Raw genomic sequence first — 23,421 nt, forward strand, 5'->3', positions numbered from 1 at the left:
CTTCATTGCAATGTGCTTAACATAACAAGTTGCTGAAGAGATTGTCTATGTACTTTCAATTACACCCAACTCTTTTTTTTACACGGTAAATACGTTCCTAAGAAAACCGCGCAAAAAAAGTTATAATAAAATGTATATTACATATTTATAAAAGAAAAGCTATTTATTAGTTTAAAAAAATAGTGTACAGTCAAAACTCCAACATAACAATAATAATGTAAACTCTAATTAGAAATAAAAATCAATTTCGCAAGTCTTCATCGCTACTTGATAACAAACGTGCACGTTTATTACGGACTTCACCAAAAGCGATATGTCGGATATGTCTAGCACAACTGTCGGATTTAATTCAAATGAAGAATTTCGTTCGTTATTAACGGTCTCTGTTGGCTAACTGGTTATTAGCTGCTGTTTTTTTGGTTTCTCAATACGCTTATATAATTCTTCATACCCATCTACACATAACTTAAGACTACGTTGCGATTTCATACTTGTAGCAAATTTCAAGCCATCGCGAATTAAATCAGCCGGAGTTAACAGCTGAACTTCATCTTCTACCTTGTCATTATCGATTTCTTTATTTTCACAAATTGTCATAAATTCGATCAAATCATCTTCATCCAAAGGGCTTTCTCGCATCAATTCATCAATATCAGCCGTTTAAATGTTGTTAAAACCGTTGCCACCAATTGTATTTGATAGAGTTATAGTTTCAGAACACACAGCTGATTGTTCTACTACAAAACTTCCACTTTTGACACATGCTGGCAATATTTTTTTCCAACAAGCATTTTAGGTTGATTGGCGTAATTGTTTAATGGCAACAGAAGCAAGTGTAATGTAATCCATAATCGTAAACTTTCTCCATGCTTCCAAAACAGTCAAATTTGTTTCTTCCACTGAATGTAAAATATATTGAAACGTTTGCTTTATGTAGTACATTTTAAATGCTATAATGCCCTGATCGAGTGGCTGAATTAGCGAGGTAGTATTAGGCGGTAAAAATAGCAAAAACAAGCAAAAGTATTTTGAATTCCAAACCTTTTTTTTCCATATATTTCTGGACTTCAGGAACAAAGCAGTTGTAGAACCAATTTGTAAACAGATCAGCCGTCATCCACGCCTTTTTATTCGCCATGAAATGGACTGGAAGTTGTTTAATGTTCTTACCCCTTAATGCTCGTGGCATAAGAGATTTGTTGATTAACAAAGGCTTTAACATTTTATCACTCGATCTTTGCCCGCTTTAAAACCACCAGTTGATTTTTCAGATTTTGCTATGTAAGTCCTTTCGGGCATTTTTTTCCAAAACAATCCCGTATCGTCGGCATTAAATATTTGTTCTGGAGTATAACCGCCCTCTTCAACGATTTTTGCTAGTTTATCCGGAAAGGTTTTTGCAACATTTTCGTCTTCTGATGCTACTTCTCCCTTTATTTTTACATTGTGAAATGCGTGTCTTTTTATAAAACCTGTCAGCCATCCCTCACTTGCATTAAATGCCAGTTTCTTCGTTGCCTGAACACTTGTTGATGGTTCCAATTCCTGAAGTTGGTTATATATTCTAAGTGCTTTTTCTTTTATATGTTTCCCATCAATAGGTATTCTTTTTTACTGTAAATCTTCTATCCAAAACACCATGTGTTTTTCCGTTTTCTCTAAGATAGGATGTCGACTATAAGATGATGTTTTGGAGCTTACTTTCGAACCAAAAATTACGGATTGTCGAATGGAATTCTTCTTTTTCTCTAATTGTTCTTATAGTCGCTTCGTTTAAACCAAAAGCTTTGCCAACAGATGTGGGACCTTCGCCTTTCTTTAGACAGTCATGCTTTTTATTTTAGTTTCTAAGGAAATTGCTTGTCTCTTCGGAAGTTGTTGTTTAGGCATTTTATTAAACAATAAGGGTACTATAAAAAGAATCCAAAACAATATTGCTTATAGAATTTTTCTAAAGCGACAATCTACCACAATATTACCTTTTTTAGTAGCAAAGAATTATCATCATTACAAATAACACACTGGAAATTTCACCATCGCATTAAAAAAACTTTAATTTAAACATCCACTTTTAGAACTTTATCGAGATTATTTATTACGTCTCACAAACTGACCACTCTTAACACAAAATACATACTGAATAACGAAATCCTGTGTTCAAGTTGAAGCACAACGAGATAAAGAAAAAAAGTGATCATAAAATTCTGGTATCCCCCGTAGTAAACCAAGTTATAAACATGTGGGCATAAACCCATCAACTTCTGACCACGGTATTCCCCCATTGTATTTTGTTACTGTATACATAAGTTTCTGTAAGACGCAATCAAAATTAGAATTAAAATTTTTTTTTGGGATTCTTGCTATAACAAAAAATTCGTGTAAAAAAATGTATTGGTGAACCGTGTCATTTCAAAATCGTGTTAAAAAAGACCGTGTAAAAAAAGAGCTGGGTGTACTTTGAAAAACATTGAACCAATTGGTCTCCCTTTTAAGTAGTAATAAGAAAAAGTGCCATTTCCAGCCTGAGAAATCGAGATAATAGAGTAAAATTTCATATAAAACATAATTCATGTTTTGTGCACATTGTACTTTGATCATCTTGATACTTACTATACTTAACTAATAAGAAATTATATCATTTAATTATTGTTTCAGCATTGTCATAAACACTCGGACTTAAGAGATGAAATATACTGCCAGCTGATTAAGCAGACGACATTAACCTCATTTCCAAACCAAAGCCAAGTTAATAATGAATCATTTCAACGCGCTTGGAGATTACTATCAATATTAGCAGCTTATTTCACGTGTTCCGAATCTTTACTGCCGTACTTAGTGGATCACTTAACATCATTTACGTCGGATAAACACAGAAATTTCCACGGAACTGCTTCCGTTTGCCTTCTAAATCTTCGGAAAACCCAAAAATTCGGCGGTCGAAAAAACGTGCCGTCAATAGAAGAAGTTACCGCTGTTAGCGCCGGTAGAAACTTTCGAAGGCAAATATATAGACTTCCAGGAGGTGGAGAGAGAGTTGTAAATACGAAAAACAGCACTGTTGTTCAGGATGTAATCGACGAATTATGCGAATTAATTGGAATTGGATATGAAATTCAACATAACGATCTGAAATCCGACCAGAAAGGGTTCACAAATTATAGAAGTGAAATGAGAAATATCAGAAACGAAAAGGAAGAATTTAGTTTATATTGCATCGTCCAGGGAGATTCCTTTACTATGCCTTTATCATTTGATGAATATATCTTAGATGTCACCACTGAATTGCAAAAAACTAATCAAGTTTTTTATCTTATTTTTTGTAGATCTATTTGGTTTTATCCTCTAAAATCCAATCCAAATCCGCTTTATATCGAGATTTTATTCAATCAACTTGCTCCAGACTATCTCGAAGGCTTGCTTCTAATTCTACCAACCCAGCAAAACCAAAGTCAACATTTAAGCCACCAGAATTATATGCTTAATCCAAATGTAGTTAATGACGTAGCATTCATAGCAGCTTTATTACATCGTTCTGCAGATTTAAAAAGCGCGCCGAATCTAAAAGAAGTAAAGTTTTTGCTTCCAAAACCGATTTTATCTTTAAAAGAACCAAAACCAAGTCAATGGTTAAGTTTAGTACAGTCATCTTGGTTGAAAATAAGTTCATTTAGCCCTATAACTTCGAAACTAACATTTTTAAATGTTTTAAAATCTTGGAATTTGTTCGGATCGTCGTTTTTTGCAGTTAAACTTATGCAAAATACTTCAAATTCGTTGGATTCTTTGAACAGAGATTATATTTTAGCATTAAATCGTAATGGCATTCATTTTCTGGATTTAATTACACATGAAACGGTGAAAAGTTGGCCGTTCTCAGAAGTAATATCGACGAGAAAGGTTAAATCGGAGGAAGGTGTGTTGTTTTTGGATCTGAAATGTGGGAATTTAATGCAACAGAGGGTCACCCGACTGCAAACAGAACAAGCGCACGAAATAAGTCGGTTGATTAGGGGATATATTAATTTGGAGCAGGTGGAAAATGGAAAAGTTTGATATTATGGTTATAAATAAATTAATTTAGGTTTATGAATAAATATACAAATGTAAGTGTACAATAAGAGTTGTTCTAAAAATGTTGTAAAAATTTCCAAATTATAATACTTCAAATAAATTGAAACATTAGTCATTATAGGATGCTCCTGTTGTTATTAATTATTGTATCTAGTTTTTCAACTTATTTTAGGAATAGACTAAACTAGGCGCACCTTATCACATTACCATAGGGTATGAAAAATTAAATATAGTTTGTTAAAAAAAAGCGCCAAGTTTAAATGTTTCTATAATATTTGAAAAATCAAAATATTGTATTCTATTGTAATTAGTAATTTTTCTTTTATTATACCTTTAACTGAGGCTCCAGGCATTAATTATTTGTAGTAACGCGTATAGTGTTATTTTTTAACACCTTATTTGAATGGTTTGTTATGGGTTGGTAATTACAGTCTGCATCAAAACCCATTTCGTGCCTGGAAACCGGATCGTTTCATTATCCACAAATGGAAATATGGGAATATATCTCCGTGATCACAGCAATCTCTAGCAAAGTTGTAATATTGAAGCTATGATAATAATTCATTGTTTAAATGGTTTGGAATTATTTAATATATTTATGAAACGTTTAATTATTACATATTGCACTAGGAGACTGATGTATGTCATTTAGTCTTCTTGTCATACTTCAACCCCTTCGTTTTGCCTTCTACATAATATCCTATTGAGCCGAATTCCTGTTTTGTTTACAAAAAAATGACCTTAATAAAGGAAATGAGTTTAAAAACATTGCTTTTATTTCTACATAGGGCTGAAGTAACTGCTCTTTGTTGAGCATATCAGGTAAATAAGGTTAAGTAAAGCGATCATCTGTTTTTAGATGTTACCAGAACGTAAACATGTGGAATGCAAAACGCAACAGTATTGTGTTACATATCAGGGTATATGAATTTGTATAAACTATAAATAAGTATTAGTAGGTTAATAAAAAGAAAAGATATAGAATAAAATAAAGTTACTCTGTGCGTACAGTCGTGTTCACGATAAATGCACACTCACGGTCAAGCGCTGTTGTGAGATCCGACATGCTGCTGGCTAACCTGGATCTAGGGATGCAACATCGATATTAGAACATCGATGTTTTCCAAAAGTGAAACATCGATGTCGAAAACATCGACGTATTATACCGATACATCGATGTTTAAAAAAAATATTCAGTGGCTGAATTTTTATTATAAGAATTATCATAATAATCAATAATATTTGGACCGCGTTCTGCATCACTTGACTAAGCGACAAATAATAATAATAATAACTTTATTATCATAAATTTAATCACTAACACTAGAGACAAAATGATGACGATTTGTGTAAAAATTTTTGAAGAAAATAATCTAGAGTTTGATTTTGTACTTTTAAACTGGTTTTTATTTTCTATAGAATTTAAGTCTAACCAGTTTCGGTCCTTGCCCATCTTCAGAGACTCTACAAATAGATTAACATCTCTCATCTTATCCATTTTACAAACAAGTTTCTTAATATTTCTTGTTCTTTTGTTAAAAAAGATCACATATCAATGTCGAAATCAGATTATTAGTTACTAATTTACAAAATTAAGGTTTAAAAACTTGTAAAATAAAACTAAGGACGAAGTGTTACAAGTTTACAGATTAAAATTTAAGAACGCTCTTTTTTAACGAAAGAAATATTAAGAAACTTGGGAAAAATTCAAGAATCATCATGTGGCTTAAAAATCGACGACTTTTTTTAATCAATGTGAAATGACCCAAAAAAATAGGTTAAAAATATAAAGAAAGTGCGGAAAAGTGACTAACACTAGATTAACTTCAGTTATAAAACTTCTATTACATGATAATTAACTTCAAGTTTAAAATCTCAACCTCACTTTTGACATATTTGTAATCTTCATTAAAAATCCTTTAAAATGAGTGCAAACACGACATATTTATCTTCAACTTCCGGTTAAGAATGTCAATTTTGACATATTTGTAATCGTGAAAAATCCTTTAAAATGAGTCCAAACATGTTATATTTAATTCCAATATTAATCGAGATATAAGCAACTTCCGCTTGGAAATGTCAATGTCATGTTGACATATTCATAATTTTTATAAAATGTCTTAATATTTGTCACAAAAACAAAAGTATAATAAAAAAAATAAAAAATTAAGGTTGGTATTAATATTTAAAAATTAAATTGCTATCTTTATTGTTGCTAACTTAGGGTTAATTGTTTTTTATTCTAACTTTTTTGTTTTTTGAGATAAGTGCGTCATCTTTGGACTCATTTTAAAGGTTTAATGAAGATAACAAATATGTCAAAATTGACGTTGACGTTTCAAACCGGAAGTGATTACATTTCCATTAATATTAAAATTAAATATGTCGAGTTTGGACTCATTGTAAAGGATTTTTATGAAGTTGACAATTATGTCAAAATTAAAAGTTGAAAGTTCGAATTTTTTGGTTTTTTGAGATAAATGTGTCAAGTCTGGACTCACTTTAAAGGTAATAATAAAATTAAAGTTGACATTGACAATTGAAAGTTTTTTTCACGACTAAAGCCGAATGCTTCTAGTTCTCGTTCTAGTTTTAGTTCAATAAAAATATACAACATAGTAATATCTTATGCTAACTAGCGCTACCTACCACTGCCACTAGAACTAACACTAGACCGAGAACTAGAAACATTCGGATTTAGTCCCACGTCTCTCAAGACGGTTAAACCCGAATGATTCTAGTTCTAGATCTTGTGTTAGTTCTAGTGATAGTGCAAGTGTAATTCTAGAACTAACACTAGTCCTAGAACTAGAAATATTCGGTCTAGTGTTAGTTCTAGTTTTAGTGCAATAAAAATGTGCAACAGTGATATCTTATGCTAACTAGCGCTACCTTCCGCTGTCGTTTGTAAAATGGATAAGATGAGAGATGTTAATCTATTTGTGGAGTCTTTGAAGATGGCTAAGGGCCGACACTTGTTCTATATAAAATAAAAGACAAACTTTCAATTTTATACTAACATCTAGAAAACGACACTGACTCGAAATTGAAGGTTCATCTATTTTGTCTATTGTAGAATTTCTTGGTGTATCTAAGTGTCGTATCTAATGGTAAGTCGGTTCTTAGACGTATGATGCAAATCGGACTTGAAATCGCATAGCGTGATTGGCGCTTAGCTTTATCCTTTAAAACAAATAGTACTTATTTTAGGTCTCTCGGTATTCTGTATTTTTTCTAAGATGTTACACCTTTACTGTCTTTAATGTCTGGTAACAGCATGAAAATCTCTAAAAACGATAAAATGTCGCTTAGTCAAGTGATGTATAACGCGGTTCATTTATTATAATATGATAAAACACATAGATAATGTTATTTAAATTTATTTTTAAGTATAGAATACAAAAACCTTAACTTTGACAACCTGGTGCCTAATAAGCGATTCCTTTCCTGATTAATTGTTGCGCCAACTTCTGTGAATAATCGTTCGTTAGACACTGAAGTTGCTAACAGTGGCAAATATTTCATTGCTCTTTTATACAAACATGGAAATAATGGTCGATTATTTTATCAAACATCGAAGATAAAATATCGTTCATAATGAACGATGTATCGATGTTTTATGGACTTCAACATCACTATTAAAACATCGATGTTTATAAACGATACGTCAATGTTTTCGAAAAATCGATGTATCGTTTGCATCCCTACCTGGATCGCCACAAGTCCCTTCTCCACAAGCTTCGTGTGCGCTCGACTCAGCCCGTTTAGCCAGCGGTATGTTGGATTTCACAACAGCGCTTGACCTTGAGTGCGCATTTCCCGTGAACACGACTGTACAGGTGGTTCAAATTCGATGTCCGAATAGGCTACGTCGGAAACTATAAGAGTTAGAGAAAAAGTAGTTTACATGTCATGATCTCGTTTTTCGAGAAACTGCTAATGCCGAAAATCTCATAGCGCTATCGTCTTTTGTTTTTCCGCTAGAGGCCAAAATTGAAAATATCGTAAAACCAGCAAGCGCAATTATCTTGATTATTATTATAGGTGGAGTATTATAACTAAGATATTATATGGACACTTTTTACAGAGAATTTGATGACGTAGTCAAAAAAATTTTTACGGTTATAGATTTTGAGATATCACAATTTTCGTTTTTTTAAATGGAAACAACCACTGATTATTCACTTATTAAATTCGTTATTTTTTTCTGATTACAAAAATATAGGGTTTGACAGGTCTATTTCTTATTGTTTTAGAATAAAGCTAAAAATAAACTTTTCTTTTAGTGTTGTCCAAGAAATTAAATTTACAGTTTCCTGTAAATTACGGTACAATAACTAAAAATTAAAAAAACATATTTCTGATATTTGAAACAAATATATTTGTTTTACACATAAGATGGAATAGATTGCGTTATTTCACATTTTTCATTAATATTTAATATTATTATTAAATGACTTAATAAATTATTGATAGATGGCGCTCATATGTTTTTTTTGAATTCAAATAAACATAGCAACATTTGTTTGTATTCAAAAATTTTCTGAAGTGTCACTTTAAAAATCCTGCTTTTAAGATGAATTGCGAAAATTTTGAAAAGTTTGACATGTTAGAATGTTACATATTAAAAAATTATTTGTTTTTAAATACCAAAAGTTATTTTCTCATTTAATTGTTAGTGTGTGTGTGTTTAGATTTTACCTACCGCCCCGTAACTTACAGGAAACTGTAAATTTAATTTCGTCGACGACACTAGATGGAAATTTTATAAAAAAAGTTTTTCGGACACTCACTGGAAATGGCCTATATTTCCTTATTACAAATCGTAAAGAAAAGTACCTCATTTCTTTATAGCAACCATTTCTTTATAACAACCAAATAAACAATTAATTATTTATTAGAATAAATATTAAACGTACAATTATTAAGGTTAGAGAAGCTTATACTTGATGTACACTGTTGTAACTGTAAATCACCACATGTTAGTGACGATTTTGATAACACCTCCTGATGAATCACTACTTTATTTTTTTTGTTTGGTTGCTGTAGTGAGGGAAACGGCATAAACGGCATAAACGAATTTACTCATCGCGTTTCTAATCGAGGCGAAGCCGGCTTCGCCGATTACATTGGAAAACCAACTTTTTTTACCATCATAGCATTTTTAAAATCGAGGTGCGGATTAGACTCGAGTGCGGATAAGATTCGAGAAAATACGGTAATTAATAATAATTAGATTTAATATATTCAGGTCCACATTTTTTTAATTTTTTGCAATAGAACTGCTGTAGAAAACGGAAGTTGAATTATTAACTTCATTTTTGATATAATTTCACGATTAATTTATGTTAATACCAGTGAAGGTCATTAGTCATTACATAAGAATAAGGACTGATGTTACTGTATGGTGATGGAAAACATAATATGTAGGATACATAAAACAAAATAATAAATATATAATATAATAAAAATAAAAATTAATTTTTAAGGTAAAAATAAAACACAAATTGCATCTACCACAAATACAATAAACTGCAAAAACAGTGAACATTTATACATTAAAAATGTGTAGAGTATCATATTCATGAACTTATTTTTTTCATTTTTTTGCTGCTATGGATGATCGAATTGCTGCAACTCTTCTTTTTAATACTGTACTTCGTTTTAAAGAATCATATTTATAATTTAAATAATTTATCCGAATTATAATCCGTTGTTTTATAAATAGCTCGATTATACTATTATCTACATTTGGAAATTTTTGTATAAACTTTTGCTTTAATTTTTTTTTAATATTCTTCTTATTGTGTAATCCTTTCCCCAGTTTTAAATTGAAATAATCGTTTAAGGACATAACTAAAGTTTTGAATTTACTACTGGGGTTTATTAAACCACCAAATGATAAATGTTTTACCCATGAAGGATATGCATAATCGTGATTACTTTCTTCTCGATATGTGTAATCCCCCAATTCTGGATGCACATCTTTTAATTTTTTCGCCATCCATCCAGTGAGATACTCCAACCCATCTTCTTCCTTTTCATTGGGATTTTCTTCACATACAATATTTTCAGATATTGTAGATGACGTGTCCCCAGAGCTTTCGGTGGAAGAAGCTTCTACGCAATTTGTTTGCAGTAGAACTTTTCCAACTAAATACTCATCATCTGCTGTATCTGTAGTATTTGTACCATGTTTCAACTGGGACGATTTACCCAAAATAATCATCCTAAGCCTATAAAGGGCATTTAATGGCGTTGGATGATCATTAAGCCCTCCTCTCGTTCTAATTTGGCTAAATAAGTTTTCTAAAGCATCTTGGTTCAATCTATTGGTTAAAATATATTTAATGTCATGGCATTCGACCATCTCTTTGTACAATAACTTTATAGACACTATTGACATTAACACTCCCTTTTGAAAAGTTTGCATTGCGTTCTTTCCAATACACTTCATATTTTTTATTGTGTAATACATTTTGTCCTATATTTTATTTTGTTCGGTTAATGTAAGCCCATATGCAGATTTAGTTGGCACCTTCTTATATGGTGTACGGGTATTCATAATATCGAACCAACCATTTACTATTTCAACAAAATCTGCTTCATTAGTGTTTGAACAATACCTTCTTAACGCCACCGCAGTGGTATGTGATAGCAGTTGAGCTGCCAATGGAACATTGCCTTTCGTATTTTTGGCACTTTACGTGTTTTTCAGTTAATTTGAAGCAACTACTTACTTCTAAGTCATTTGTTTCAATAAGTTGTTCAAATGGTTGTCTATTGATAATGTTCCCGTTTACTTCAAAACCATGATCCAAAAGCCAATTTCTAATTAATTTTAAAAGATGTGGGGCATCAGGAAAAAAGTATATATTAGTCCCAATAATTTGATGTTTTATATAGGTATGTTCATATGTCACACCAAGGTCTCTCCATAATCCTACATTACTCCCACCACAATCACTAACACAAGCTTTCACTGTATAGCCAACTTCATATAGCTTGTTAATAATTGTATGTAGTAATGTTGGCGTTATTTTTACATCAAATCCTACATAAACAGGCTGTTTCCAATTACTAAAAAGTCCCCTAACATTGACAACTTGCATTTGCGAATAAGGTCCTATGACGCGATCGTGTTTCATGTCGTATTCGTGCCTTTCGTTTACTTTTACTTCATCATACAGTAAAACAGCAATTTTGTCTGTTGGGCTCATTGTGTCAGCAGCAATCTCCAAAAATTTAAATACTGAGGTCAGAAGTCCGGGTTTAAGGTCCAGCTTTGATGCCCAATTTTGAAGAGTTGAAATGCCTGCAAGTAATGAATTTAAGATATACAAATTAAAGAAAATTAACTTTAACATGCATGTATCAAATAAAAAAAATTTATTTACCTGGTAGGGGATAATGCAATTTGTCTCTCAAGTAGCTGTAACAATGTTTGCTAAAATATCTTATTGTGAAAGCTCTTGTAATGTCTTCTTCTTGCCAGCGAACAACCTTTTTATTTTTTAATGTTATTTCCAGTTGTTTTGGGGTAAAAATGTTTTTAAATTGCTCTCGTGTCTTCTTCTCATCCTGCTCGCTTTTCAATAAGGAAATGGATTGTTTTAGTTGACGATTTTCCGTCTTTAGTGAATTTATTTTCTTCCGATATTTGTCAATTGTCAGCTGTTGTTCCATAATTGTTTTCTTCAGTCTAAGATTTTCTACATTCAACAATAGAATTCGCTCATCTTTGTCTTCTACATTGGTAAGAACTGTACTGCTGGACATATTTACTTCTTCATGTAAATACGGTAGAGTTAATTTAAGGTGAGGCAGGCCTGTTGTAGTTGCAGAAACATCATTTTTTGTTCTTTCAGGTTCGACCGCACTTTCTTCTAAATTATATGTGCCCAAACTTAAAGAAGGTAAGGCTCCTTTCTTTAAAATAAATTTTGGTGGTAATTCAGTAATTCAGACTGTAAGTCTCTTTCAAAATCTTCTGAACGAAAATGTAACGAACACATGCGCGGTTTTTTCGCTCCGATGGAATCTTTTCTATTACATCTCTTAATCCATATACTTTATATACTCTCTTCCTTTCGAAAGGAAAAGAAACTTATTTTTTCTTCATTTTCTGTGCAATTTCATGAGTCATCTTGCAACTTGAAACGGAGCAGCACATAGGCATCTAAATAAGTACATTAAATTACAGATTTTTAAAACTTTATATAGGGTAAATCAATTTAAGGTCTAACTTTTATTGTTTAACTTAAAAAGTTTAATAGATGAATTTAAGGTTTTTCATTTATTAGGTTTACATTTATAAAAAATTTTAATAAAATAGTATACATATCAGAGCTGGGCATACTTAAAATACTTATATTTAAAATATGTATTTTAAGTATCAAAAGTATTTTGGGCTTAGTATTTTAAATACTCTGTAAAATTGGTACTTATATTTAGTATTTAAAATACTTCGACAATATATTTAGTATTTTATACTTAAAAAAGTATTTTAAATATCATACAAGTATTTTAAGAATCTGAAAAGTATTTTAAGTATTTTTCATTTCCAAAATACTTGTTAGATTTGCAAGTCTGAACGTGTTCAAACGAAAACTATAACTAGAATTCGGTTTACTTGTTATGTCGGTAATATCATTTGCTAGTTGTTCTCTTGCAACTTGCAATTTGCAATCGTAGTTTGAGACGAGACGACTGTGGACTGAGACGAGTCACAAGTCGTGTGTTGCTGTGTCGAGTTTGTGTACACCAGTAGTGAAATTGTTAAATTGAATAAACGATCGCTGTAGTGATAGGTAAGATTTTTTTTTATTACAGATTTTATTAACGAGTAAATACTGAGAATTTTACGTTTATGGCTTGAATAACCGCAAAAAGACGTTTACGTTATCTGCACACGTTTATGTTAGAACTAATTGATTATTTTTTAAATTTTTTCGAACCAAAATAAAATAAAATGTTGTATGTACCACGGGCATAAACGTCTTTTAAGGCCCCTAGATTATGCCCTTGATGCATAAACAAGTATTAAATAAGGTCAAAATAAATTTTTGCAATGGTTTTTTGCAATTTTTAATTCAAACAATGAGTTTAATATTCTACTTCTAAACGTTTTTCGATATTGATTTTTGATCATCCTGAGTGATGAATTGGACACAAAAATTTAACAGTTTTTACATTCCAGTATATTACTCTTTAAAAAAATGGAAGAACCATTAAAACCAAGTTGTTCACATGAAAAAAATAATAATGCGATTGATACATCCACGCAATCCAGCATGAATGCACATTTACAACAGCGACTAAAAAATAGTCCATTACTGGATGGTACTTTTTTTAAAGTAGCAGGTGAAATTCGAAATTTTAAAAACTTTGAAGTTACCTGCGTTACCTGTCAACCAAAAATAAAGATTCTAAAAGCAAATTTAGATGCTACATCTAATTTATTAAAACACCTGAAGCAATCACATCGGAATAAATTTGACACTTACATTAAACACAAATCCGAAAAAAAAAATCCGTTAAGCGCAAAGCTGAAAGTCCTCTATGGAAGAAACAAAAATGTGAAAAATTACAGCAACCCACTTTCACTTTCACCCACGTTCAACAAGCTGAGTTTAACAGAAGATTAACACGGTTTATAATTAATACAATATCACCGTTATCAATAATTGAAAATGACAGTTTTAAAGCAATCTTTGAGGGGTTTAACGTAGATATACCTAGTCGGCGAACTATATGTAGAGATATGGAATTATTATATGAGTCTACTATCACTCATATTCAAGCAGAAATGTCAAAACAGAATTATTTCTGTACTACTGCCGACATTTGGTCTTGCAAAAATAGAAGCTTTTTGGGTGTAACAGTACACTGGATTGATGACAACTTAGAACGTCGATCAGCTGCTCTTTCGTGTAGCAGATTTAAAGGTTTGTGTATCGATAGTGCTCTCTAGTTGTATAATTCCTATTTTTTTAGGTGTCCACTCATTTAACCGGATTGCTGAAGCATTAGATGAAATTAATATTAAGTTTTACTTAAATTATAAGAATATTGTCAGCACAATTACTGACAATGGAAGTAATTTTGTCAAGGCGTTTAAGGAATTTGGCTATGTAACTCCGGAACGTGATGATATGGGTATGTTGGTTAATTCCTGTTTTATGCAGTAGAATACAGAATGACCTAACATTTTAGAATTCATTCCAGTTCGAATATATATCCGAAGGCGATAGGAATGATCAGGATAATATTAATATAATTCTTCCTCGTCATCTTCGATGTGCTAGTCACACCTTAAACCTCATAGCAACTACCGACATGAAAAATATTTTACAGAAAAACACTATATTACGCAGCAGAAATATTCACGCCATTAATAAATGTTCTTTGTTGTGGAATAAGGCTAACAGGCCAAAATTAGCTGAAGTTATAAAAGGGGTGTTGGGACATGCGCTTTCAACACCTGGAGTTACACGATGGAATTCTTTGTATGACTCTATAACACAAATTTTGAAAGAAAAAGAAAAATTGCCGGTTTTGTTCAAAGAATTGGATTTAAATTCTAGTTTTAAGGATGCAGAATTAGCGTACTTAGAGCAATACGTCAACATCATGAAGCCATTAGCGCAAACAATAGATTTATTGCAGGTGTGTAATTTAACTTTAAAGGCATACCTTTAAAGTATGCCTTTACGATTTTGCCTTACAAGCGCTTACCTGACCGCATGGGCGCTTGGTCTACCCTCTCTTTTGTCATATGCTAATATATCTTTTGCCGATAGTACATTTCGGCGTTATAAGCAGATAGCAGATAAGCAGTATACATGAATTTTATGAATGATAAGTTTATGAAATTGCAATGTTTTTCATTTTTATATTAAAAATTTCATCGAAAGTGAATAAAAATATAATATGGCATGTGAATTATAGATTTAAATACGTTAAAGATTATAATTCACCCAAAGAAACGTTCTGATAACTTTTTAGTTATTCAGTAAATTTATTTTTGTTATTCAGTTATGATGTTTTAGGGGGAAGAGTGCTGTTTCTATGGATTTTTATTGCTTTCTATTTTATCGTTACACCGACAATGGACTAAAATGATTGACTCTTTACTGGATCAGGTTGGATTGATATTAAGGGTTATGGACTGCTTTTAAACCTAGAATGTGATACTGCCACTATTGCGGCTGTATCACATCCTAGGTTTAAATTGCGATGGCTGTGTGGGATTGAAGATAAAAAGGTGGAAGAAGAAAGCAATAAAATAAAAACCAAGATTTTAAATTTAATAAATGAAAAAATTTTTGAAATAATGGACTCTTCTCCAACTGGCAGTGAAGAGGATGATTTTTTTGAATTCGAAAAACGAGGAACAAACAAAGATGTGGGACATAACGAAATCCAATTATTGAACTATCTGCAAGATAAAAGATGTGATATTAAGGTCCATTACTACCATCTTTTAGTTAAATTTATCTTATAGATAAATCCATCTACTAGCCAATCAGAGCGCGTAAAATAGTCGTAACCTTGGTAATAATCCCTTAGATAGCCTAACCAGAAGATGGTAGTAACGAGCCTAAGATGCTGAATGATTATCCAGCAATCAAGAAAATATTTTTAAAATATAATACCCCATTACCATCTTCTGCGGCAGTGGAGCGTTTGTTTTCATTTGCCACGATGATTAATACGCCGCGACGACACGGACTATCAGATAATAATTTTGAAATGTTGACGTTATTAAAAGCTAATAAAGTGTACCACTAATACGTTACAATAATTGATTTTGACCCAATTTCAAACAACAGATTAATTTATTTTTTATTAATCATTTTATTATTTTTCAAATGAATTAGAGAGTATTTGAAAAAGTATTTTGAAAAATATTTAAATACTTTACACGAGTACTTAGTATTTAAAATACTTTTATCGAAAGTATTTGTACTTAATACTTTAAATATTTCTTAAATTTAGTACTTAGTATTTTGTATTTAAAATACTTGTGGGAAGTATTTTGCCCAGCTCTGATACATATTACCTATATATGTATACTATTTTATTAAAATTTTTTATAAATGGTATTTTCAAATCAAGGTATTTTTTTAAATTGCTTAAAAGTCGACAATTTTTTTAAGTGATGGGAAATGGCCTAAAAACGTTTAAATCCACATTATTTGCTGATTTATTTAAGAATTTTGTATAGAAATTAGATTTTAAGTCGGGTTGGGTTTGGAGCAGGGTGAGCAGGTAGATGGTAAATAAGACGTTTTGGTCGTTGTACGTCAAAAACAAAGAAATAAGGGTATTTCACAACTTTAAAGTGATTTTTCGTTAAGTTTCATACTTTTCCGCACTTTTTTTATTGTTAACATCTTTGCTAGGTCTTTTCTTATTGATAAAAAAAAATTTACGATTTTTAAGCAACAATTCGATTGTTAAAAGATTTAAAGATTATTTTTTATTGAACACCTGTATCTCATAAACCAGCAACATTAATTATTAATAATAATTACCTTGAAATCCGTTATTAATTCTCACAGTTACAGAAAAAATAACAAAGAAACGCAGATTTAAAATTGAAATTTGCAATAACACACTTGAATACACCTCAACTCTTACCAACTTTTACTAAACAAATGCACGGAGCATCACATGGCCATAAGGTTGCGTGCGCAATCCGTGATCGCTTACGTCACGAAACACTCCTGCTCTTGCCCCTCGCCCACAAACTAAAATCAAAGTATTGCAGCATAGGAACCTAAACAACCTCTTATATATAAACCTTGAGATGAACCCACTCCCGATGAATAAGAAAACGGTGGGTTCAAACTGGGTTTTTAAAGTAAAGCGTTCTCCAGAAGGTAAAGTAATAAAACACAGGGTGTCAGATAAAAAACGCCCAAAACTGTGATTCTGTCATTTACATTCCGATTTTGATGAGCGAGGTATCAGATGAAATGGTTTGATGTATACTATGATTCATGCTACAAATAAATTTTTTCCAACGCCATCTTCAATTTCAACCTTTATCAAGTTTTGATTTTCAAATTGCTCGGTATGTCTTTCTTCACGTTATTGGATAGAGATATTTTTTTGTGAACCCATTACTGTACAATACATTAACATTAATTTTACTGTAATTTTAGCAGAGAAAAACAATTAAAACATTTTCCGAACATTGTGTTAGTCACTTCTGTAGTACTGTAGTGTGCCGTGGAGCCGTTGAATCGTTTTACTTTTAATGATATAACATCATGTAAGACTCCATCAGATCCTAATGTTGTATTGTATAAAACTAATGAGAGTCGTGCAAATGTTCCGTATCATGAAGCAATAGGTTCACTGTTATTTGCCGCAGTAACTGCTAGACCAGACATTTCATATGATGTAAACGTTGTAAATGGATGATACCAAAGCGAACCGACAAATTTGCTTTGGAATAGTGTTAAAAGAATTATGAGGTATCTTAAAGAAACTAAAAATTACGGTATTTTGTATACGCGCGATAATAATTCATTAATTGGCTATTGTGACTCCGATTTTGCTGGAGATATAGATACTAGACGTTCAACAACAGGGTACGTGTTTAAGATATGCGATGGTAATAATTTTACGATTTAATCCAATTTACCTTAGTCCAATTGTAAATAAAGACATTTCAACTAGTGATGGGCACTATCGAATGAATCTGACTATCGAATAAATAGTAAATGAATGATTCGAACTATCGAATGATTTATTCGAATAAATTCATTCATTCGAATTCGGTGAGGATTGAGGATATCCAATAATGCACAATATAGGTTAGGTATACCGGGTTTATACAGAATTTAGCTGTAAATTTAAAATTTTAAGATTTAGTTTTAAAAGTTAAATCTAATGAAACTGTTATATCTTAACAGCTTTGCATACACAATATATGAAGTTTCAATACGCTTAAATTTTAAAGTTAAATTCTTAAATTTAATTTAGTTATATCCTCTGTAGAAACCCGGCATAACAAGTGCTCTCCCCTCTGCTTGACTTTTAATAGACAAAAATCGGGGAATTACCGAAACCTTGGATTGTAATTCTCGCGTGTGAATATTGTGTATGGACTAGTTGTTTGTTATTGTAGTGAAGTTGTACTATTTGTTTTATAAAAATGGCTTCTAGTAAGAAACGGTCAGCTGTATGGGATTATTTTAAAAAAGATTCAGTTAGTGCAGTAACTTGCGAAATTTGTAAAAAACAATTCAAATTTAGTGGTAACACATCCAACATCCGCGACCATTTAAGGCGCAAACACCCTGGGTATTTTGAAATAGATAAATTAAATAAACAGATGAATTCTAACAATTCGGAGATCGATATAATAATGAGCCGTCAACATCAACTCAAAATCAGCAACTACCATCCACATTAATGCAGTCTCAACTTCAAGAACAAAGCAATAAATCCACATCTACAATAAACTGAAACTAGAATGAAACTGTGTGTTACGAATAAAAAAACCGAGTTGTCGGAAATTGAAAATGATCAAATAGATCAAAGTTTAATTAAAATGATAGTAATTGATTACCAGCCTTTATCAATTGTAGAAAATCCTGGGTTTTTGGAATATTCTAAAAAGTTACAGCCACTATACAAACCACCAACTAGAAAATTTGTTATCTTCGAAAATATTACCTAACACATATAATCAAATTTGCGAAAAAGTAAAAATATTGTTAGCAAAAGTTGATCATGTCGCTGTAACTACTGATATATGGACTTCGGACAGCAATAAAGCGTATTTGCCAGTAACTAGTCACTTTTTTTACGACGACTTTATACATAATGCTGTTTTGGCAACTAAAGAAATACCGGAAGCCCATACTGGTGTAAACATTGCGTCTGCTTTATCAGAAATTTTTAATGTTTGGGAAATTGACTATAAAATAATTAGCATTTGTGTTATACGTGTTATTCCCTTGAATATCACTTCTTTATTGCTCATCTTTACAAGTTACAACTTGTCTTACAACTATACATATTGTATATTTAGTTGCCTACCACGGCCCCGCTACATCCCCCTTTCTAAAGCATACTATAATTTATTTAACAAAGTCTTTTAACTTTAATGGAACTCGTCTTTCGCGTCCGCTTCTCCGTGGTTCATCTACCTCTGTCCTGGTTTCGGCCTCTTCGAAATATTGATCTTCTCTCGGACCATCCGGGGTCTGTTCACTGATTTGTGGTAGTTTTTGGAGATTTCTTCTTAAATCCTCTTTTTCCGTTTGTACAATATATGATCTTGATTCGTAGGCTATTTCTTTTATTATGCCATCCCGCTTCTTATTTATTATCCATACTCGATCACCTGGTTCGAGGTTTGTATTTTCTCGAACTCGATGACGTTTGTCATAATTTCTCTTTTGTTCTTCCTTTTCTGTTTTTAGTTTTTGTCTAATGATGGCATGATTTGGTAGCTTAGGTTTTAATTTAGCCTCGATTCTTGGGAGTGGGTCGCGCAATGATCTACCATACAAAAGTTGAGCTGGAGATGCTCCACATTTTAACGGTGTGTTGCGGTATATTAATAATGCTTTGTACATGTCATCGTTCGTCTTAAGTATTTTTTTTATTAGTTTGACTGCGCTTTCGGCCTGACTATTAGCTTGTTGGTATTCAGGACTGCTACTTGTCCATTTAAACCCATATCTCTTCGCAAATTTTCTAAATTCATAGCTGTCAAACTGTCTACCATTATCGGTTCTCATCTCAATAGGTATACCATGATGTGACATAATGTCCTGAAAGTGTTCAATAACTTCTTGACATGTAATTCTGCCTAGTTTACGAATCTCGGGATATTTAGAATAATAATCTTGTACCACAAGATAAGTACTGTTTCGATAGGTTGCTAAATCTGCACCAATTATTTCCCATGGTTTTCTTGGTATTTGTGTTATAATCATCGGTTCTCACAGTTTTCGACAGTACTAATTATGTTTCTTCGTATGCCTGGCCACCACACTGAGTCCTTTGCTCTAGCTATACATCTATTAATTCCTTGATGTCCTTCGTGGATTAGATTGAGACACCATCTTCTCGCTTCTCTGGGTATTACTATACGGTCTCGGTATGTGAGTGTAGCATCGACTATTTTTAAATCGTTTGCAAATTTTATGTATTCTTTTGCTGAGTCGTTTACTTTATTCTTCTTAGGCCATCCACTTTTGATATATTCTTTTACACATTGTAGTCCTTCGTCAAACTGTTGTTCCTTCTTGATCTTTTCTTCGGGAATGAAATCCACTGATACCTCTTTAATAATAGAGTTTACATAAATGTCTGCGTCTTCAAGTAAAATGTCTTTATCGGATTCAGTGCATAATGGAGCACGAGATAAGGCATCCGGCACTATTAAGTCTTTTCCCGGCGTATACACGATGTTATAGTTAAATTTAGCCAAACGCATACGGAATCTTTGCAATCTGTTAGATAGTTTATTTAGTTCTTTAGTCGCAAGTATCGCGGTTAAGGGTTTATGATCCGTTACAATTAAAAATTGTTTACCTAACAAGAACTGTTCGAGTCTTTCACACGCCCACGTAATCGCGTACGCTTCTTTTTCAATTTGCGCGTAACAACGTTGCGTTTCGTTTAATGTCTTTGAGCAAAAATACACCGGTTTTCACTTGTCTTTTTCGTGTTCTTGTTCGAGAACCGCACCTACCCCGTACGATGATGCATCGGTGGACACTCGAGTTCGTCGTCGCGTATCAAATTTTGTTATTACCGGTGATGATGCGATCGTTTTCTTCAATTTTTCGAATTCATTGTTATGTTCTATCATCCATTTAAATTCTCGATCCTTCCGTAGTAATTCTCTAATATTCTTAGTTTTTTCGGCAACATTATGGATAAATCGTCCCATATAATTTACCATTCCAAGGAATCGTCTAACTTCGGAAATATTCATCGGTGCGGGATATTTTACTATAGCTTCTATGCTCTGAGGATCTGCATGTATTCCACTAGCTCCGACAATATAGCCCAAATAAGTGGTTTCGTTCTTTTTGAATTCACATTTTTGTTTGTTTAGTGTTAATCCATTCTTTTCCAATATCTTTAAAACATTCCTTAAAAGGTTATCATGTTCTATGTTACTATTGGTTGCGATCAAAATATCATCAGCATGCACAATAACTTTTTCGGATTTTAACTCTTCTAAAACTTTGTTTATCGTTCGCTGGAAAATCTCCGGGGCTGATGAGATACCAAACGGAATTCTTTTGTAGTTGAATCTTCCGAAAGGCGTTAAAAATGTTGTCATCTTTCTAGATTTTTCGTCTAATTCCAGTTGCCAAAATCCTTTTGTAAAGTCTAACTTTGTGAAAATTGTAGCGTCTTGTAATTTTGCCAGTGTTTCATCTACCGATGGCAATTGGAAAACTTCCCTCTTTACGTATTTGTTTAATTCAGTAAAATCGGAACAGATTCTTACTTTTCCTTTATTCTGCGCCACCACCATTGGTGCACACCAATCCGTAGGTTCTTCTTCTTTTTGTATAATATCTTCCTTTAGCACTCTTTCCAATTCTTTTTCTACTTCTTTTCGTAGTGGTATCGGTACTCTCCTCGGTACGGTAACTGCATACGGTTGTGTGTTATCGCTTAATTTAATGTTGTACTTGAAATTTGTAAGTTTCCCTATACCTTTAAATACCTTTGGAAATTTTTCTTTTACTTCTTTTTCTATGTTAATGCTTCCTATTATTAATTCCTTATTCTTCCATTCAACTATTTCTAATTTTGTCAGTGACGGTCTTCCCAATAAATTTTCATTTGTGTCTGCTACAAAGAATCTGATTAATTTTGTTTTATTTTTCCATTTAACTGGTAATTTAATTTTTCCATATACTTTTATTTGGCTATCTTTTTTGTCTCCTCCTGGACCAATTAAGATTGCTTTGGTTTGTTTTAGCGAATAGTTTTTATTGAATTTGTTTTTAAAACAGGTGTAACTCATAATCGATTCATCGGCGCCTGTATCTATTTTAAAATCAATAATTTTACTACCTACATCCAACCGGATTTCCCATGGTCGTATTTTTTCAATTTTGTTTACGCGGATTAAGCGATTGCATTCAAATTCACTTTCAGTACTTCCATCTCGCGAACTATCGTTTTCCGATTCTACTATTACCTTTTTTATTTTAAATTTTTTCGTTCGACATTGAGATGCAAAATGACCAATTCTTTTACATTTACGGCATTCTTGTTTATCTGCAGGGCAATCTTTTCTTTGGTGTCCGTTTTTATTACCACATCTAAAACATGTGCGCCCTACGTTTTTTCTATGATTTTTTTCTCGATATTCACAACCGCCGACGCCGCTTCGCTGTCGCCCAGCCTGTAGACGATCTACGCGATAACGCTCTTCGCGGAGTTTTGTGTTTTCAGTTTTTACTCTTTCGGCTTGAGTAATTTTTATTACTGCTTTTTCCAACGTTAACATTTCGTCTAATTGTGGGTTCTCAGATAATTTTGGATCTCTAATTCCTACTACTAATTTATCTCTAATTAATTCGTTTTCTAATAACCCGTAGCGGCATTCTTTTGCTAAAATCGTTATTGCGCGTATGTATTCTTCCGCCGTTTCGCCGTCTTTTTGATTTCGTAAATTAAATTTCGCACGTGCATATATAACGTTCTGCGTTTTAGTAAATTTTTCGTTTAAGAACTCTTTTAGATCTTCATACTTTTTAAAACTTGACTCGTCTTGAAAATGCGTTTGTAAAAATTTTGCTATTTCCGGTCCCATATGAAGACATAATGAGTTTATTTGCGATTTTTCGCTTACCCTTTGTAAATTTGTCGCCAGTCGGAACCTTTCGTAATGTGTTATCCACGTTTCCCAATCTTCTTTCGCGAATGAGAACTTTTCCGGTGCTGGTATTGCCTGTTGCACGGTCGCCAGAATTTCCGGTTCATTTCTTCCACGTGTTTCTTGTAGATTTTTTACTAACTTTTGTAAATTATTTAACTGTTCTGTTAACTGATCAATGTCTACTTCTTTTTCACGACGTACTTTTTTCCCGTCCGACGCCATTGTCCACGAATTTAATCCGGCCCGCGTACGTTTCGTTCCACGGCACCCTTTTTATTTTTCGAATTTTTCTCGCCCGCGTACGTTACTTTTCCGTTCCACGGCACTTTTATTTATTTTTTTCTTTTAAAACGATTACTTTTTCTTTGCGCTCAAACCTGACACCATGTGTTATACGTGTTATTCCCTTGTTTTGGCAACTAAAGAAATACCGGAAGCCCATACTGGTGTAAACATTGCGTCTGCTT

The 23,421-nt window shown here is 32.4% G+C and overlaps 2 protein-coding genes across 2 annotated transcripts in view; both read left to right on the forward strand.

Annotated features, from left to right (window-relative positions):
* LOC111429383 (uncharacterized) overlaps positions 1 to 4,682 on the forward strand; it is a 72,037-nt gene extending 67,355 nt beyond the window's left edge. Inside the window, exon 8 of the mRNA XM_023065280.2 lies at positions 2,656 to 4,682. Coding sequence (XP_022921048.1) covers positions 2,656 to 4,053 — 1,398 coding nt within the window. The 3' untranslated portion in view covers positions 4,054 to 4,682. The remainder of the gene's footprint in view (positions 1 to 2,655) is intronic.
* A 4,104-nt stretch (positions 4,683 to 8,786) lies between these two features.
* The window catches only part of LOC111419553 (potassium/sodium hyperpolarization-activated cyclic nucleotide-gated channel 1-like), a 42,993-nt gene continuing 28,358 nt past the window's right edge, over positions 8,787 to 23,421 (forward strand). Inside the window, exon 1 of the mRNA XM_071194596.1 lies at positions 8,787 to 9,289. The gene's annotated coding sequence lies outside the window, so the exon portion shown is untranslated. The remainder of the gene's footprint in view (positions 9,290 to 23,421) is intronic.

Source organism: Onthophagus taurus, chromosome 2, assembly GCF_036711975.1.
Source record: "Onthophagus taurus isolate NC chromosome 2, IU_Otau_3.0, whole genome shotgun sequence".
Taxonomy (NCBI): Eukaryota; Metazoa; Arthropoda; class Insecta; order Coleoptera; family Scarabaeidae; genus Onthophagus; species Onthophagus taurus.